The sequence below is a fragment of the Pollicipes pollicipes genome, unplaced genomic scaffold, assembly GCF_011947565.3.
Source record: "Pollicipes pollicipes isolate AB1234 unplaced genomic scaffold, Ppol_2.1 Scaffold_4881;HRSCAF=5763_pilon_pilon_pilon, whole genome shotgun sequence".
Lineage (NCBI taxonomy): Eukaryota > Metazoa > Arthropoda > Thecostraca > Pollicipedomorpha > Pollicipedidae > Pollicipes > Pollicipes pollicipes.
Window position 1 is genome coordinate 25,182,440 of NW_023596576.1, and position 17,168 is coordinate 25,199,607.

At 50.8% G+C, this 17,168-nt stretch overlaps 1 protein-coding gene across 1 annotated transcript in view; it reads left to right on the forward strand.

Moving 5' to 3' along the window:
* Positions 1-4,475: 4,475 nt before the first annotated feature.
* LOC119100164 (lachesin) overlaps positions 4,476-17,168 on the forward strand; it is a gene marked incomplete in the record, with an annotated part of 191,425 nt that continues 178,732 nt past the window's right edge. Inside the window, 2 exon segments of the mRNA XM_037223274.1 lie at positions 4,476-4,872; positions 8,520-8,604. Of these exon segments, the coding sequence (XP_037079169.1) occupies positions 8,541-8,604 (64 nt within the window).

Genomic DNA, 17,168 nt, shown 5'->3' on the forward strand with positions numbered 1-17,168 from the left:
CACTTAAGTCCTGAATAGCAGAACAATGTCAAGAAGAAATACAATTATTAGTAGAGATATTTCTTGAAGTATTTGCGAGACATTTCGTAAGCGTTTTACCCTTACCCATACCTCCATCTCAACACATCACTCATTCCATACAGGCACTCATTGGCTCACCAGGCTCTGCAATCATCTGAGGCTGCAATATGCGATTACTTTTACGATTACAATCGAGGTATGGCACGGCCACTGCACGGCAATTCTGGTGCACGAGGTGTACGGCTTTGTAGCAGTGGTGGCGGAGCCTCGTTGGAGTTAGGGGGGCAGTGTAAAGGCAGCTTTAACTACTTTGTTCTTTGCTTAGCGCGATGCGACTGATGTCGAGGCTTTCAATTTTGGGAAGCTAACCCCGCTGCCTCCTTCCCACTCACCCCCTCCCTCCCCTCCACTCCGTCTGCCGCCTCTGTGTTGAGGGTCAATATCGAATGACCAAATGAATTGTAAAAAGCGTTTAGAGGCGGATGTCGCAGCTAAAAGAAAACAAAAACGGCGTTACGCTCGGCCCCATGTCTGATTTTGGTTATCTTTTCTACCCAGGCGTCACAAGCATTGTCTTGACACTCATCTGTTTAATAAACCTAATCGCATCCGCGAGATATGCGGATCCGCTCCAAACCGCGAGACAAGTGACGGATTTTGTGGACGTGCTGCGAATGCCATAAATTTGCTTGAAGGTGTAGGTGGCAGACATGTACAATGACCAACAAAACACAAAGAACGATACCTTTTTAGTTGGATATGGGACTTGAATCGATGAACAGGTCGCTGTTGTGGTAGGCCTCAGCAGCTATTGTGCTAGGCCTCAGCAGCTTTCATGCAGCTTGCAGTCCGCATCAGTGCCCGCGCGGCAGGAGCAGAAGGGCAGTTGGGCATGCTGGCTCCCTTACAATTGTGAAATGCCCTTTTTGTTCAATTTAGGGCCCGTCAAGGCAAACTAGACTTTGAAGCTCGCGCACATTATGAAAATTCAGATAGAGGAGGTCCTCCTATCTAAGCTAGGGAGTACTAGATCGGGCTCAGATGACCTTTCTCTCTATCAAGAAGTCAGTTTTCAGGATCACAGGACCACCGTTATGAGTCAGGCACCCAATGCTTCAGGTCATGGAGCTCAATTTGGTGCTAAGGAAGCGCTTTGCTGGCTCGTGACGCATTGTATGTATGTATGTATTGTATGATGCTCTATGTATTAGGAGGCCTCTTTTCTGGAACATGACGTCGCGTTCATATCTTAGATGGTCCCAGTTCTGGATTGGAATGCTGTGCTTTAGGATACCAAGGCCTTTTACTGGATTTGGAAGCCCAATTGGAATCTGAAGGATCCTGTTCTGGAACAGAAGGTTTCTCTATGCATCAGGATGCACTCTACTGGAAACGAAGATCACTTGTTTTGGAAAAGAGAGGCTCTGCTGGATTGAGAGGACCGTTTTGACTGTGTGTGATGTGCACGTGTTAATTGTGAAAAAATATTTATCAGAAGGCCCCTTTAAATTTAGTTATATAGATAGTGATGCATGTGCCGATCTGATTAGGGAGCACGAGAGGACGTGACCCACCGCTCCCTCTCCCTTGAATGCAACATACACCCAGGCCCCCCCCCCCCCCATGTGGGGATGTCCCGTTTTGTTCATGAAGCCCCCTGGAAAATCATATCCCTCAACCCCAAACCCGTGGCGCCATCCCTTGTCTGGATTGGTGATATTCACATTCGGTGACAGCCCGTGATACCTTCATAGCATAAGTCGATATTTTTGCAGGTTTGTCTCTTCACAGTATGCCCCTTGTGACATTTCTTTGAAACTTATATGACTTTGTCGCGCCGTGTGAGAAGAAACGTAACTATCAGGTTTAGCTCCCTGTGGTCGTTCTCTTAGATACCATTTTAACTGAGTTGCAGCGCTTATCGTTTACCTATCAGCCATCAGACCAGATAAAACAGTCATATTCCTTGTTTAAAGGTCAGAAAGGATTCCGCAATACTACGGCAGCATAATCACACTTGGGTCCGAGTGCGGCATGGTAGCCTTCAAGAAGTAAACGAAGTTATACCTGTCCGAGCCCCCAACAAAGCTGGACAAGGGACGTTGCATTACTAGTCCAAAAACATGAAATAAGTCGTACGTCCCTGTAGCTCGCCCGGACGAAGAGTAGGACGGTCCAGCCGGCATGCCCCAGACGTTTGCGATCCTGTACCGGAATGAGCTTATGTGATTCGTCTTTGACGGTCAGTCCGCGACTGGCCGGGAAAACCAGGCTGGAACAGGATAGTCGAGTTGCGATGTCCGCGTCACTTTTTTGCAAAAATCGTCCGTTGAACTCGGATCTCTCTACCGAAGTGGCGGTGTCAGGAGAATCTCAACAAGCTTTGCTTAGCAGAGCCTGTAATCACCCGTGCTAAGCATTTGATGAAATGGGCAAAGGCAATAAAACATGACGCTTAATGGACAGAATGAATAAAGAATTGTGAGTCAACACGTGATAAGCTTTGCAATCGATCCAGCTCAGCTTTTGCGTTGAGAATCGATATTTGTAGGTTGTGGAGCAGCCATGGGGAAGAGTTCTTGGTATAATCCGTTCTCCCACTAGAGTTGGCGGAATCCCCTTACCCTGGAGAAGGGGAGACCCCCTCCTAGGAGTGGCGGGACGCTTTGGAGGTGGCGGGATCCCTCTTCCTGGAGATAGCGGGACCCCACAGGTGGCGGGATCCCCCCTCCCCTGTGGAGGTGGTGCCCCCCCCCCCTCCGTGGCAACGGGAACCTCCTAGCATCGAAGTCCCCAGTACGTTGTGGCAGTTTAAGACGTTGGTAGGGCCTCTAAAACATAAGCTCGGGTCGACGTGTCAGCAAAATAAGCCCCCGACGCTGAAAAGCTGCTAAAAAACAGAACCCTCAAAAACAGAACCCTGAGCGACGGAGAGGGGACCTTTTGGCTGAAATGGCCCTCTATAGCCGAACTTGCCCCGCTCCCCTTCCTCGATGAGTTCTTGGCACCCCATTGTTTGTTGTGGCCTTACAACCTTAACATCAGGCGCGTTCAGCTATATAACAGGCACCTTTCGTCATCTCTGGACCCGTTGTCATAATCGTCCGGTACCTTTATTTCGGGACATGCATTTGCCAGGTGCGAGCACCGAGGCTACGTCAACACAGACACGTGGCGCGAGTTCATGGCCCCTGTAATACACATCCCAAACGGATCACACCCCAGCTTTGTTTGACATGCAGGGTCAAAGGCCGCTTACGGGAATGCACATGGCAACAAAGCTGCGCCATAGGCTGCATATGAAGCTGCGTATAGAAGGTCAACGTTGAAGCACACCGATTTCCTCCGAGCTTGGCTAACCTCAACTGTGCTGCAGAATAGCGCATGTCAAGAACCAATGTAGTCATTTTAGGGCATTCAGCCAACTTCGAGGTTAAATGAAGTTTTTGTTTGTTTGCTGCCTGTAAGAACTGTGTGGTTCCTACGTAATACCGTTGTTAAAGCCTGCTTTTTTAGTTTTTTTTGTGAAATGGCTCTATAAACGTGCAACGTTATTTTGCAGAGAGCAGAGGGGACTAATCGGGAAATCGGCTGATTTATCACTAGTGTCAGGATGGTCGTCATATTTTGCTTATTAAGCTGCATTCATATTGCTTCAAAGGGATACTTGCTTAAGAGAGACCCAAAATGGCGATTCGATATCAGTTTTGTGTGTCGGTAGCAACGAAGGGTGTTGCTAGATGACTACCTCAAGCTTTCACAACTGCAATACAGCCGACATTGCTTTTCATCAGGAATGACAGCGTTACTGTTATTATTTCCAGGAATATGTACAAAAACGTCGAGCGATGCCCAAGACGACGAATCTCCCACGTAGCTTCTGCTCAATATCTGTTTCATCAGTGATTCAAACTGGTTGAACAACGGTCAGAGTGTCTATTTTCAGCTGTGGAAAAGTTCCGTTTGCATGCTTGACTCTGGCCACAAGGGCCGAGTTCAGGCGCACTAATGCGGTGCCACGTCACGAGACCCGGAGCACCGTCCTTCATGTCCCGAAATCACACGCGACCCGCCGAGGCCCGCATGATGTGTGCGATGCACGCGCCACCTGCGCACACATCCCACACACAACTCACGCAAGGTGCGTGGGTCGACGCCGGTCGCCCCTGCCTTCTACTGTCCGCTCACGCGGGACGCCCCTGCCTTCCACTGTCCGCTCACGCCGGCCGGCCCTGCCTTCTACTGTCCGCTCACGCCGGCCGCCCCTGCCTTCCACTGTCTGCTCACGCCGGCCTCGACCCCTGGTGCGCTTGGTCGGATTTAGCGGGGTCGGGCACGCCGGCCGCCGGCGTTGACCTGTCGGCAACGGCACTGGCGCCGCGCGTCGACAACGACGACCGACGCGCGCCGCCGGCATCGGTCCGTCGGCGCCGCCAGTCGGTGCCGGTGCCGGTGCGGGGGCGCGCTGCGGCGGCGGCGGCGGCGGCCTCCTGTGGCCCAGGGTGACCGCTACGGCGGCTTCCAGTGCTTCGTGACGGGCTCAGGCGGAGCTGAACTGGACGCTATTTCCAGAGGAGCGGCTCGCGGCCCCGTTGAAGGACACCGGAGCGTGCCGACGTGCTCAAGAGCGCGACTTTCGCGAAGCGGAGGAAATCTGCGCGGGGACTAGGCTTGCGGTCGGCGTGGTTCGTGGTGGTCGGCTCAGTTCGAGTCACGGCCGATGATGCTGGTGGTATAGGCTGAAGGATCCGAAGTCGACCACCCGCTCGAGATGGAACGCTGGGGCGCCTCGCGATAAGCTGAACGGTTCGGCACTGTGCAGAAGCTCGTGGTCTGCCCACTAATTTTTCGGTGAGTGGAGACATTGGGTCGTAAGCTCGACTTTGCAAGACCGATACTTCTGATATGTGGCAGTGTGGCGTCCAGATGGATCGAATCGTTAGTTTGGATGGCGGAAACCGTCGATCTTAACAGACCATGTGACGTTTTTGAACCCCCACTGATATGGTCTCAATCAGAATTGTCTCTTCACCGTAGGATATAAAAAAATAGGGGAATGCATGCAACTGGCAATGGTCAACACCTGATACCGTGGGAAGAGAATCCACAATGTTTTCAACGGTAGCAAGCCACCTGCTTCCTTGGCTACAAGATTAACAAACTGATTTTTTAAGACCGTCTTACCTAATGAGGCTATTTTTGTATCGCGGCGAGGTTCCTTATTCAGTTATGCTGAGCAAAGTGTTCTTTTTTTGTCCCAGCATTGCAAACGTGTGCGTTATGTTATGCATTTTAGAAGCAACTGTATTCAATAAATGCTCATAATGTGGTGGAATAAGGAATCATTGAATGACTTCAGGTTAACACGATGAGAGCAAATGCCTATCCAAAGTAAAGAACAGACTATGTATCGCACAACGTTATTTAGTTAGGTCCCAATATCCCAAATTTTACACCTGAACTGGCAGATTATGCTGTTGCGTGAAAATTTCAGACCTCGAAGTGACTAGCTTCCACCTGGAAATACCGGTGTGGCTAGCCATCTGACAACGTCCGTATGTCCAAGGCCTGTCTGTGGCATTAAGATGCTCGGAAAACCCTGATCCGTTTTTTTTTTTCATTGCTCGGATGCCATCATAATCAGTGGAAAATAGCAATCATGAGCTGCAAAGCTCTCAAAACGAAACGTGAAAGACGTCAAATAAGCATTAGCATAAAACGGAAAGCCAGCGATCACTGACGGCAGGATCTTAAGTGGCACTGATGTGACATGTGAAGACGTATATGTTACGCAGTCTATGTGTTCTCCAGCATCACATTCATAGTCAGAAGCTATGTCTTGTTTTAAGCTGCGGTGTAATCAACACGTTTTGATACTATGTCCGCATGTGCTCGGTTCATATGTGACATAACCAGCAAGCTCGGTTGACCATTCCCCTGCGCACACGTCTGAACCGGAAAGCCGATCTCGCATTTCCTTCTCTTCGGAGATGTCTATCACACGGTAGGCATGACAGTCCAGCTTCCATTCACCCGTTCTCTGCACATGCGGCAGGAGCATCTTGATATGAGGTGAAGCGGATGCGGCACCGAGTTCAGATTTGAGTCTATGGATGACTCATGACCTACTGTTGCGCAGCAATATTTTTTGCATTGGTGGCAGTAATTGTAGCTTTCCTTAAATGTCCGAACTACCCATGTATCATCATAGCAAAACTATGGTTTCAGGTGTGTCCAGTTGTAGCGGGGAAATCACGGACACATACAGTTTGCTGAGCAGCACACTGTAGCACATTATTACGTGTTTCGTGCACACTAAGTGAACACATACACTTGATATGAGCGAGAGAGACGTTCGCCTATTGTTTTTCGGCGTTAAGAGTTCGTAGGTTGAAAATATCCGACTTCCCTACCTGCAACAATAGTAGGTAGGAAGGTCGTTAATTAGAAAAGAGAGATATTGGTTAAAGAGAATGTTCTACATCTGAAGATATTGAAGCAAGCATCAGATATGTTGCAATAAACTCACTGATAGTTGCTGGTATACTTTAAAGCGGAAAAGACCGTCCTATACAAAAGTTATTGATATAGTAATTACGTTTCTCAATATATCGTTGTTTAATTGCGTCATGGAACGTTCTATGACGTTGAGGTGCTGCCAAGCTAGCCGTGCGAAATTGCCACCCTCGCGCTCACTTCAATCTTCCGAGAGGTGGTTGCAGCGATTCTGGAGTTGTTTGCCTAAAATTGCATTAGGTGCCCATGTTTTGGCTCTCTCTCGTTGCGTCAACGCATGTTTATCCGAGAGTTTGAGGTATTTTCTTGTACTTACATTCCCGGTTATGGCGCTATTCGTAGGTCGTTCAATTACTAGTCGTAATTCCGTAAAAAATAGCAACCGCGACAAACTTATTTTGTTATTCATTACCAAACGTGATTCGTGACTGAGATCCGTCGCTCTTATCCTCTATCTTGCGTCATCCTGCATCCTCGCGACATCCCGCTTGTCCGGGGCAGGCTGCATTCGTCAGCCACGAGTGGGCTGAGAGCCCCGTGGGAAGGGGGACCCCGGCCGGGTACCCAGCGCGCGTGCCCGAGTTAAAGCTCGGCGGTTAGCCCCCCAGGCGCTTGCAAGTCTACCCCTTCGTTAACCATTTTCCCTTATCCCATAGCGCTGAAATGAGCATGTCTGGTCGAACGGACTCTATTCCAAAAAAAAAATAAGCAATCGTGACTGAAGCTTGTACAGCCTACTCAACATTAATTGAAAGTCAATTGACGTCCATTTCATCTGCAAGCAGTGTTTACGAACGCCGGATATGAGCGGCTCTTACTGGTCTTGAACGTCGCATGGCCAATGAGGTAAAGGGATGACAGAATTTGAATGACGTTTCTGAGGCGTCATGCACGCCTGAATGACCTTGAAGTAGTCTGCACGAATTCGTTCGCATACCTCTGCGGGTGGTAACTCAGAAGCTAGATAACGGAGCTGTGAACTGCCGCGAATGATCTTAAAAATGGCCATTTCAGTTTAAAGCCCCATACAAAAGCGAACGCTCCCTTTAATCAACCAATTCCTACCAATTACGAGGTCCAGACAGTGTGTATGGTTGCTTGTGACTATGAACACCAAGTGTCGTGGTTTTATCATTATATAAACACATACACACACGTCCACAAACACACACACACACACACACACACACACACACACACACACACACACACACACACACACACACACACACACACACACACACACACACACATACAACGGAGTGCCTACAGGAAGTGGTTTCCCCTGACATCAGAGAAATCACAGGTACGCAGTTCGATTCCCAGCGATGTCCACCTCCCCGCAAGAGTGATTGGCAGGAGACACAATATAGCCTAAGCTGCTGAGAGTGTCGTAAAGCCCGACTGACAATGGGCTTGACATTGGAGCGAACCGGTCCTGCCTGTTTTTTCCTGAAACTAAAAAAAACGCTGACGTTTTAGCCACGCGTGCTTTGAAGTCTCCTGTATCAGCACCAACTTGTCGTGAATGTTAGAAACCACAGAGGTATCTACCACAGGTCTACTGCAGGTCACCGAGTGGATAGACAGGATATGGCTTACAGAGGCATGAAGTTAATAAGCGAAGCCTGAAGAGTCGTGAAGTAGTTGATGTCAGCAGAGCTTTCGGACGCAGATACTAGGATCAGACACGCCAGCTGCACTCCCATCTGATAGCAGCTCCGATCCGTGCTGACTGCTTCGCACCAATGTCCCAGTGTTAAACGGACGTCACCAGAGCTGGAACATTTCCAGTCGCTTGGAGCAGCGTGCTAGCCTTTGGTCGATCCGTTTGACACGAGACCCATGAATTCATTGAACTTTGATTAAATTTAATGAAAGAATGTATGCCATTGGCTTGAACCTCTCTGAGCATATGGAAAGCTCTGTCTGCTGGGCGCGACGACGACGGGCGAGTAACGGTGGCGCGGCTCCGTTCGCAGGCCTCGCAGCACCATGCCAGGATGGTGACGTCCGCGGCCGCCGTGTTGCTGCTGGCCGCCGCCGTCGGCGCCTTCTCCCCAGCAGGTGGGTCCCTGGGGGCGAGGCTGGCGGCCGCGGGCCGGGCCCGTCGGCGGGGTGCCGGGTGCCCGCGGCGGCGCACTATCGTCAGGGTGTCGACGAGGGTGCGCCGCCGCGAGCCGAGTGTCGGTTCCGCTCGACCGGGCCCCGCTCCGTGCCGGGCCAGTCCGGACGATACCAGCCGATGTCTGTTAGCCGTTTGCTTCAAATGTGCTCAAAATACCATCCGCGTGAAGTTCCCCATCCTCATTTTTATCGCAAAGGTACTGGGGAATGGGTGGCCAAGACCTAGCAGCGCGATATCAACGTTTTGAATCAACGCTAATACAAAGGAAGCTGGTATTTCCTACCGCGCTAACCCTGGTATGATCCGACCTTGTAGCGAACTTACGGAAAGGTATGCACTTGGCAGCCTTGAACATCGGCTCTTCGGCCATCGCTATGTTTACGAAGGGCTGGTTTTGCCTTAAAAAACACGAGATCAGCCATTTAGCAGCATATTCATGGATATAATAGCATCAGATTCCCTATCATAGTAATAACATTTCTTTGAAAAAAATGATAATCGACCTCTCAGGCTCTCCTTCTAAGAAGATGATATGCTTGCCATAATTGAGAACAGACTTGTCCAAAAGCTGTAAATAAGCAGCAATACAGTTGAGCTGTGGTCATTTGTGTACCACGATCTTCAATAAAACTGAATTCCTATTGTTTTTGTTACAGTTTTCAGGTAAACGTTGAGTTTATTGCCAGCTGGTCGCTGAGCCACGCAACATGCTGTACAAGCTGTGTCTGCCTTGGGTGTTACCTCAGCGATTTTATGTCATTCTGTATCCTGTCTCAAGTACAGGAGTTCTGCTTCTACCCTTTTCCTGGTCACTGTGCATGTAATATACTACGAGCCAGTGCTTCCGTCTAGATCGGGGACTATTTTCGCATGCGTCATGGTGAACACGGATAAAATGGAACGGGTTGGGTCCTGATAAGGACGGGGAACAGAATATCAGGCCGCAGGTGCGGGAAGGACATGATGGATCATGTGGGTACAGATGTCATGAGGTCTGTATAGTGTGAAGCGATCTTGGTGTGATTATCATGTACGGCGTGGTCACCATCATACCGTAATCAGCACACTATTCGGCATGTTCAACCGGCTCGCGTACTTTCTAACGCTCCAGATGAAGACGATAGCCCAAACGATTATTCCATCCGCAATACTTCTCACAGTTCGTGATGGCTAAGAAGTCCATGGCTATATTCCTGTACTCGCGTGCTTTGTTTTGCATGGTGGGCCCTTACGGCCGGCGCGTCCGCGGCCGCGTTCGGCTGCGGTCCCGGTACCTTCCATTGCGACCCGTCTCAGCCAAACCGGACTATGCAGATGAGCGATCCTTTCTCCTCTGCATTCGTAGTGACAAATGGTCAGGTTGACCTCGCTGTGCCACTTTCAAGAAGAGCCGAGGCTGAATGGTGATGGGGGTTCCCCTGTCCCGGTGCCAAGCACGCAATAGGTGCTCGGCAGCGCATGGCCCTTCGCCGTTCGTCCTGTAGACCTCCTCTGAATGGCGCATCGTCAATGATCAGTGCTGCACTAGTTCGGGACCCACTTGCTGAGTTTGGACGGTGGTAGTCCAAGCTTAATGATTTGATCTGATCTTTTGAAAAGAAACAAATTTAGTTATTGATTCGAGTCGTGCAGAGCAAACTCAAAGATCACTGTAGACGCGTCGCTAATTGCAAACTGCTTATGTGGTGTCCTGCATTTCATTTCAGTACGAAAAAAGTCAGTGCGAATCGCATTCGTCCATTCTATTGGCCTGAAAAGCTGGCAAATGACAAAAGCTGAAAGTTACTATTATTAACTGAGAAATGCAAACTCACCAAGGTGCTGCGTTACATTTCATTTCTTACGCACATTGGAAAAGCAATTACTTTGTTGTTTTAATGTGGGTGCGGAATCATCACTTCAATGTGCGTTGGGAACATTGATGGTTACAATGTGCGTTATCATCAATCAATGTGCGTAAGGAAGACAGCGCTTTGCGTTAATTTATAACACGTTGAGACATTTAGCACATGCCAGTTCCATTGCATGGAAATTCTTACAACACTGCAATATTAGAATGCTGCAAAACATGAATGTCTGATATGCGTGCCTTGTTGCTTGTGCACGTGATGATTCCAAAGGTATAGAACGACGCATTCATGGGCCATCTAGCGTTTCACGCTCAGTCAGCTGTCGCGGTGGGTGATGAGACAATACACCGATTACCAGGATCACTCAAACGGCTTCACGCACAAACCGTGCGGCAAGCCGTTTCCAAAGTGCGCGAGTGCTCTACTTGTTAAAATTTGAACATTTCCATTTATTTTTGCTAATACCTGTTCAGTGTTATGATATTTATATTTGTTTCAATCTACCACCTGCCAATTGCATATCCGATGAGTTTCTACCAGCTGAGATAAGCTGTCTTCCGACCAGCGGCCGACGGGGCGGCTCAATGCCTTGGTATCACCTGAGCTGTCTTCCGACCAGCGGCCGACGGGGCGGCTCAATGCCTTGTAACACCTGGCGATATGATCAGTTCTTGGCTGACAACAGTTTTTGCTCGCGCATCCAGTGGGGGCTGGCTTTGCACACTGCTCTGCGGTGGGCGAGGGTAGACTGTGGCCGGTTGAGAAGTGGGCTCCGCGGAAAAGCTGTCGTTTCTAGAAATTATGTTCGGCTCTAATCACAGAAAAGCCGCCAAACCAAGGAAAGCGCTCCTGTAATCCTAAGTCTTTACGGGTGTTGAGAGCATGGGATGGGCTGTTTGCGCAGTTCTTCCAATGAAACAAGCGTTTTGGCTTAGCATTGAAAGCTTTCTAGCCCACGAATGCCGTAATATGATGCGCATTGCGAGCGCCTTTTAAAAACTTTCGTCACACACACTGCTAGAATATCGCTTCGTGCCATTCCATAGTTATAATCCCTTTTCATAGATATCACCGTGTCGTGATGCGTCGATACTTCGTGCGCCCCCCCCCCCCCCCCCGCTGGAAAACTGGGCAGACGTGCCCAACCCCACCGCAACGACTAACCTCATGTCGGCTTCTGATGTGCCGACCCGGCCTTCATGGCTCATTTCTTCCTCGTATTGGATATCGCATGTCAGCCCGCTTAATCTTTGAGATGTTACTCGAATCCGATGTAAGGATTCAGTTGTTCATGTTGCAGCTGATGACGCTAAGCTTGGGGAAGGACCTGAAAGGAGGTTCTCCATAGAAATTTGATTTGTAGCAAAAACATATGAGCATAAAGCCGTCTTTCCATGTAATGTGTCCGTTACAGAACCTCCAACATGACACTTAAGAAAAAAAACACTCAAGATCTCCACCTTATCTTGCGTCAACGTAAGGACTGCCTTCACCTTGGGTCATTTGATGTCGATATAAAGCGTGTTCGAGCACAAAAACAGTGTTCGTGCAAATCCCATCCAGACCGACCGGGTGCCTTCAGGTTAAAATGATCTGAATAGATTAGTTAACGTCGGCGAACACCAATAACAACGAGTGCATGAGATCATCAGTTAGACAGACACACGTCCCTCAAACATGCTCTTGTAAATGATATTGAAAGATGAAAATCATGACTGTAAACTTAGTAGCATCGCTGGTTGTCAAACAGGTCACGAAAGAACACGGAGATGGAATCACACTTTCAGAGCATCGCTCGCGATACATTTACCTCAATGGTGGTTACGACTGCCTAATATCCATAACATTTTTGTCATTCAGACGGCAAGCCCCCATGTGTCTAAAGCCGCTGAATGGCCAGCAGGCGTAGTTGGCGTGGTTTTTTGTTCTCAGTATCACATTTAGTGCCCCGTCACTGCCCCGATTATGCTCTCCGTCGCTCAGGCTGATGACGGCGGCAGCCGATCCCGCTCGTCTATTCGCCATTCGTCGTCAGCGAGCGTTTACACATGTCGGTGAAGAGATCATTAGGACCGTCGGCGTCGTCAGCGTTTCCTAGATTACAGGGGTTGCGGGACCGCATTCATAGCAGATGCGTCTGCTGAGTGTGCCGACATCGCATAGCGTGGCGTCTGGGCCGACCGGCTTGGCCGGCGGCCGCTGCCAGCAGCCGGCGCCCTAATGCATTGAGAGCGATTCCAGATTCGCTTGAGCGATATGGCGTGCATTGGCGCGAGGCTGAAGCATTCTCCGTCAACGCAGCGAGTGCAGGCTCATATCGGCACTCCAAAATGTGCCCCTTCGGATGATGGACACAGCACGTTTCGCTTTGATGAGGACTGCTCGCATGTGCTGCAAGGGCACAGACATTTGGATGCCTCGTAGCTGGTGTTGATTTATGTGACGCAGAGTAAGAGACACATACCAGCATCGTTTTGGTCAGTGAACAAAACAATGTGTTCGCTTTGTCTTAGTATGTGGGCATATTGAAACAATATACGGAGATTGACTGGCATGCTTGGGCAAGAATTTGTTGTGTCATCGGTGATAGACGACGAGGACGGAGTCACCGACGAAGGCTTTGCCGCTTTTTTATTTGTGTTCGAGATAGTAAAAACGGTGCGCGTAAGTGTTCAGCAAGTGTGTTTGCGGTGTTTCATTCATTTTGAGAAAATTCATAGCCCTTTCCCATTAGTTACTCGGTGATTCGCTCTTTGTCGACGTCCTGTCAAGGTCAGCGTCATATGACGTCACGTTGCGCTTTTCGGTCTGTACGTATCTTTGCATATGTTCACAGAGTAAAGCTGATCAAGTTCAAGCACGCCGTAATGCACTTGCAGGGATAAGTGGGAGACCAGCTGAGACCATTCCACAAAATTCGATGGCCTTGACTTGCGCGTGCGGTCTTAACGTGAGATGATGGAAGGCTTAGCCTGATTTTAAGCAGTGTGAAGACTTAGCCTGACATGAACCTGGCTTCCAATGACTTAACGCTACGCTGCGGAGCAATTGTTTTGGTTCACGGTGAGCCTTACGTGCTTTGGTATAAGTTTCACAGCATTTTTAGGAGCGTGATTGTCCCTGACCTGCAATGACCTGCTTCAGGGAGGGAGCGTCATGGATGTATTTACGTTTGTGAATAACATCGACGCTCCTTAGAACTACTGGGCAAGACCGTTAACGCGCAGGACTAAGCCATGTGTCGTCGTGGAGTGCTGCTTTACCATATTTGTGCGGTGAGCAACCTTGAACACGATACCCGTAGGTCAATCATCTGGTGTGGCCGGGAAATGAAAGTGACAGGTCAACTGAAAAGGGGCTGTTCACCCACCTACCCAACGATTTTGACACGACGCGCTTAACACTTCGGAAGATATCTTCGGAAGATATCTTCGAAAAACCGATTAGAAGGCTGCCGGATCCCAGCCCTGGAGAGGGTCGGGACAAAACAGTGGCCCAATTCCACTTCTTTGCCACATTTGGCCTGGTCTGAGCTACCAAAAGTTAATTGCGCTAGCGTTCAGTAATGTTTTCGGATGGTTTTACGCGGGCTGCCCCACACCGCTTGTTCCGTCGGACTCTAGCGCGATTCGTTCTCGAAATTGCCGCCGAACATCCGGCAAAAACGATAAAGAAACTGTTCAGGAGGTGTGAAGTAGGCCAACACATCACCAATCAGTTGATGCCCACATTAAAGTCAGCCGCCAATCGATATTTGCGATACCATGCCACAACGTGATATGTGACAAAGTTGACGGGCATAGCCGCCAGACGCTCATTATTCCCGCAAGGAACAACATATCTACCAGGTTCCTGAAAAACAGCCAGGTGGCCTCGTGTGTCGAGATCCAGATATCTGGGCTGTATTCCACGCTTTCACTGCACATGCAAAATCTCAGCTGGTTCGTGATGGCACGCCAAGTTGTGCTGGCGCATTTCAATGCATCAGGTCGATCGCGGAAGGATTCAGCAATGCCAGACGGAGTAGGGATGCCTACAGACCGGCACGGCCGCCATGAAAAATGCGGTGAGGAACGGAACACGCAACACGGGAAATGCGATAAAGAACGGAGACACGCAACGGGCTGAGTTGGTTCTTCTCTATCCCCAGCTCCGCTTGTAAATCCGCTTCGACCGCAATCACGCGCGCTGTTCAGCCAAGGTGAGGAAAATCCGCTGCTATCAATTGATGCCCCCAGTCCATCTCTTCCGCGCCATTGGCGCACCAGTGGAAGTGATGACTTGATGTAGCGCGGTTGCAAACAAGCGCAGCCAGCGGTGGCAAGAGCACAAAGTGATAGCATTGCAAAGAACGCAGACCAAGTTCGGACTAGCGACATAATATCGTATACAGCTGGTTGAGTTTCAATTTCGTTGCATCCGACTCTTTGGGAAGCCTCACTTCTATCATCATGTGGGCCGGTCGAGGGGGACCACCCCCAGCTGTGTCATCTGACCGCGCACCGGAGCCAAGCGAGCGCGCCCCAGCAGGTGCGGAGTAGCACCGATCCGGCTGATCCGGCTGACCCGGCTATGCCGTCAGCGGGTCAAACCGCCACCTGGCGATAGCCTTCGGAACCGTGGCGCCAGCCCGACCGCGGCTGGCGGGATGCGGTAAAAGCACCGTGCGGCCGGCGGGACGGACGCGGTAAGACCGCCTGCCGGCCCGACTCGTCACTCGCGGCGCCCGACTGCGGCCGGCGGGACGCGGTAAGACTGCCGTGCGACCGGCGGCGCGCGGTAAGACTGCCGTGCGACCGGCGGCACGCGGTAAGACTGCCGTGCGGCCGGCGGCGCGCGGTGAGACTGCCGTGTGGCGGCGCGCGGTAGGACTGCCGTGCGGCCGGCGGCGCGCGGTAAGACTGCCGTGTGGCCGGCGGGACGCAATAAGACTGCCGTATGGCCGGCGGCACGCGGTAAGACTGCCGTGCGGCCGGCGGCGCGCGGTAAGACTGCCGTGTGGCCGGCGGGACGCGGTAAGACTGCCGTGCGGCCGGCGGCGCGCGGTAAGACTGCCGTGTGGCCGGCGGCGCGCGGTAAGACTGCCGTGCGGCCGGCGGCGCGCGGTAAGACTGCCGCGTGGCCGGCGGGACGCAGCAAGACTGGCGTGTGGCCGGCGGAACGCGGTAATCGACTCGTCACCCGCGGCGCCGGGCTGCGGCCGGCAGGACGCCATGAAACCGTCGGTTGCGCATTTTGTGTATTTTCTTGTTAAGCTGTACCGACCGCTGCCTCCAAACGAATGCTGTTGGTGAAATAAGAGCTGGGGTCACCAGTGTTGAACATTTGGTATCCCGGTCGTGCCAAACCGAGGTCATGAAAGCTGTTGTAGGTTGTTTATGGCATGTCTGCGAGATAAAGGCGATGCTGTTTCGTTTCGCTGGGCACGGATTGCGACGCGCAAGCAAATAACGTGTCATTCGTCCGAGGCTGTCGATTGCAGGACACAATAACCATTCCCAGCTGGGGCAGTGGTGCTGGCTGACCAACATGACATCCCAAGTGATATGCTAATGTGGCATTATATGCCTGCGAAGACAACAATGGCCTTCGCTCAGTAACGAGAGCGCCGCGGACAAAAGTGTTTACAAAAGGCGCACAATTCATCATATGACATCTTTCCAAGTATAATTTGACATGTCCTGCATTAATGTTTACATTCGACTAGGTATCGTCAGCAAAATGGCACTACTCGATTTGATGTGCACCATTGAGCTCTGTTTTCACGAGAGACGTCATGAATATGAGAACAGTTTGGGTGCCGCTCTGTTGCCAGTACAATCAGCGGCGTGGTTGTGCGGGAACAGTCTGGGGTCAAATGGAGAAAATGCTTAAGCCCACTTCAGAGTGCACAAAAATGTGTTTATCTTCGGAGTTGACCAATGTTCTCTTTCAAGCTGGGAGAATCTAGCGTCACCCCACTCCCCTCCCCCCAACCTGAACAGGAAACTACGCTCCTAAGCGCAGAACACCTCACCTGAGGGCTGAGACGTCGTGAGTGAACGGGCTAGCCCTGGGCTGTACGCGATGTGTCAACGTACTGGTATTTGGTTTTATCTAGCCCTGGGCTCACTAGACACTGCCGTGCCCAGGCAGCATGTAACTGGCATTTTCCCTTGCCTTTGGTCGGGCCCACCTTCCCGTGGGTCAGCCTGTCAGTATCGCTCTACTCTTTCCGTCAGGATTCATCTTCTCATGCCCGGCCGTGGCCATAAATCGTGCCAGTCCACCAGAGCTATTCCGGTCGGTCTGAATCTTTTGTGTTGTCAAAACAGACAGGATCCCCTCCAATCGACCGCGCTATTCATTGTTGCTAACCCAACGATAGCTATGGCGGTCGTTCCCAGCGCCCGGCCGCTGTTCCCGCGCGGCTGAGGTCAGTCAGCTAGCCAGGCATCTCACACGTTTTCCCGTGGGCAATGGAAGCTCTCGCGAGTTGGAAGGACCAATAGCCACTTTTGGTACTTTGTTTCCATTCAGCGTTCATGGGGCCAAAGTAAATTTTTCAGAAAGTTGACAGGAGCTCAGTCCCTCCCGGACCCCTAGTTTCCTTGTCCCTGCGCGTGCACAGTCGTCTAGTGCGCAAGCTGTCTGTTCGGTTTTTATTCCCGTCC